The sequence below is a fragment of the Austrofundulus limnaeus genome, unplaced genomic scaffold (genome assembly GCF_001266775.1).
Source record: "Austrofundulus limnaeus strain Quisiro unplaced genomic scaffold, Austrofundulus_limnaeus-1.0 Scaffold1675, whole genome shotgun sequence".
NCBI classification, from domain to species: domain Eukaryota; kingdom Metazoa; phylum Chordata; class Actinopteri; order Cyprinodontiformes; family Rivulidae; genus Austrofundulus; species Austrofundulus limnaeus.
Genome location: NW_013954077.1, coordinates 6,443 through 9,033, shown reverse-complemented (window position 1 = coordinate 9,033; position 2,591 = coordinate 6,443). Strand labels below are relative to the sequence as shown.

The window sequence follows — 2,591 nt, the reverse complement described above, 5'->3', positions numbered from 1 at the left end:
GACAACAGTAGAACAAAAATAAAGCTGGACAAAAAAATACTTTGGTTCCTCAAAAACAGTTTTTGTTTTTTTTTTTTCAAATAAATCCTGGAGCAGTTTTTGAATCTGTTTACTTTTTCTTTACAAGGTGGGACATCTAACTGAGCATGTACAGTGTGAGTGTCATCACTCTGTTTCTGTTTGGAGAAAAATGACGTGTTGCAACCGTCCCTTGTTGCTACTGTCCCCAGTCTCCCCTATGTGGTCAGGGCTGGGCAGTAGAAATTACATTATGTCAATGTAAGTCCTCACAAGGATAGCAATATCCTTGTGAGGAMTTATTATTTGAGTCTGGAAATATTCCTGTAAGCACAGATGAACTCAGATGTTTGGCCGAACATCTTTATTTATTAAATAGTTGACACTAAGAAACGAGTCGCAGTGCCTCAGCATGGATGAGGCTGGCTCAGCTCGGCTCGGCTCAGAGTGGACTGGCACAGTCCCAATCAGTCTGCCAGCTGTGGARCTCCAGTTTCAGCAATAAGACTAAATCTGTTCTTGAAGGTATTTTTGGCACAACTTTACTCTGGCTTTTTACATCCACTCATCTGACTGCATCCATGTGGATGTGATTGTTAATTACCTGTTTGCTGTTTTCACATCATTAACTGTTTCCCAAAACCACCTCTAAGTGTTGCCAGTGGGACCAGAGACGTGTGTATCCAGCCATACAGTTGATGTGGGCCTGAGCACATTTCCACGATCATTTCAGTCTTGATACATCAGAAACTTTGTGTGATACAAACTGTTGATACATGAGGCCCCATGTGATCCAGACCTGAGAGGAACTGTGTTATGAGGAAGTCAGGTGTGATGGAGATGGTTGAGAAGGTGGTGCAGGACATGGAGAAGGACACATAGGTTCAAAGTGGAGGTGGTTTGTACATGTTTATTAAAGGGACAGTGGACATACAAAGCAAAGGATAGAAGAGGAGGAGGAGGAGGAGCAGAGGAGGATATGGTGAGAGGCGGCACGGTGGCTCAGTTAGTAGAGCTGATGCCTCTCAGCAAGAAGGTCACCGGTTCAAATCCCGGTCTGGTGACCTTTCTGGGTAGAGTTTGCATGTTCTCTCCGTGCATGTGTGGGTTTTCTCCGGGTACTCCGGCTTCCTCCCACAGACCAAAAACATGACTGTTAGGTTAATTGATAACTCTAAATTGTCCCTAGGTGTGAGTGAGAGAGTGAATGGTTGTTTGTCTCATTTGTCTCTATGTGAGGCCCTGTGATGGACTTGCGACCTGTCCAGGGTGTACCCCGCCCCTCGCACTGTGACTGCTGGATATGGGCACCAGTGACCCACGCGACCCTGGAAAGGAAGAAGCGTGTACAGAAAATGGATGGATGGATGGATATGGTGAGATGAAATCAGATGATGCAGATATCCAGGAAGCACATTGATTTAAATGTCTGATAACGAACACAATGAAACCAGATTTAAACATCCCACTCTTATAAAACACCATAAATAATAAAAAATCCATGGAGACAGAAATATTTAAAAACTACTGATTTCTTTATTATCTTTGCTGAATTAATTTCTGTTCAGATTTCGCTCACAGACTTGACTTCAGAYCCACGCTGGTGTTTTCTGAATGTGCAGAGCAGACACTGATGTGATGTTTTCACTCATCAGGTTCTGGACCTCAGAACAACCTGGATACAGAACCTCCTGTGCTCTGACCAACCCTCATGTGGATCCTTTAACCAACTGGGAAAAAAAGAGCTGCGACATGAGGAACCGCTGGATCTGTGAGGGCCGAGCTTTAATCCGACCAGATTAAGGCTCAGGATTATTTCAGCTGTTTTATTCACTTACTGAGGCTGTTTCTCTGGCAAAACTGATCAAAGTCTTCAAATATGTCACATGCTTTAATAACTTTATTGTTTTTCATACATAATTTACCATCTTGGTTCTCAGAGTTAAAGACAAAACTCGTGACAGGAGTGAGTTGTATTTTTGACAGATGTTTGTTGTTTGTTAAATAATAAAATAATGTAGCAAAGTGTGGATTTTATAAACCTAATATTGTCAAGCAATAACAAAAAAGCAGAATAAAGTTAGTTTATACAGCTCAAACTCTGACGAAGTTGGGATGTTGTGTAAAATAAATACAAAACAAAGTGCAATGATTTACAAGGACAGCAAGGGCGGAGTGGGTAATCGGGACGAATCCCGCTGGGCTGGACCATTAATGGGCCGGTCCGATGGGCGCAGTTAGTACGGGGATGATAGGACGAAAAAAAATCTCCGATCAAAACTGATGATGAACTTCTGTTCGTTCACTGACGCTCCACAGAGCTGCAGCAGCAAAGACAGCCCGCTCCTCCCTCCCTTTTTCACACAGAGCTGCAGCAGCAAAGACAGCCCGCTCCTCCCTCCCTTTTTCACACAGAGCTGCAGCAGCAAAGACAGCCCGCTCCTCCCTCCATTTTTCACACAGAGCTGGAGGAGCAGACAGCCCATTCCTCCCTCCCTTTTTCACACAGAGCTGGAGGAGCAGACAGCCCACTCCTCCCTCCCTTTTTCACACAGAGCTGAAGGAGCAAAGAC

General features: G+C 44.1%; 1 protein-coding gene across 1 annotated transcript in view; it reads left to right on the top strand.

Moving 5' to 3' along the window:
- The window catches only part of LOC106536081 (C-type lectin domain family 12 member B), a 7,768-nt gene extending 5,640 nt beyond the window's left edge, over positions 1-2,128 (top strand). Inside the window, exon 7 of the mRNA XM_014033253.1 lies at positions 1,674-2,128. Coding sequence (XP_013888707.1) covers positions 1,674-1,821 — 148 coding nt within the window. The 3' untranslated portion in view covers positions 1,822-2,128. The remainder of the gene's footprint in view (positions 1-1,673) is intronic.
- The last annotated feature ends 463 nt before the right edge of the window (positions 2,129-2,591 follow it).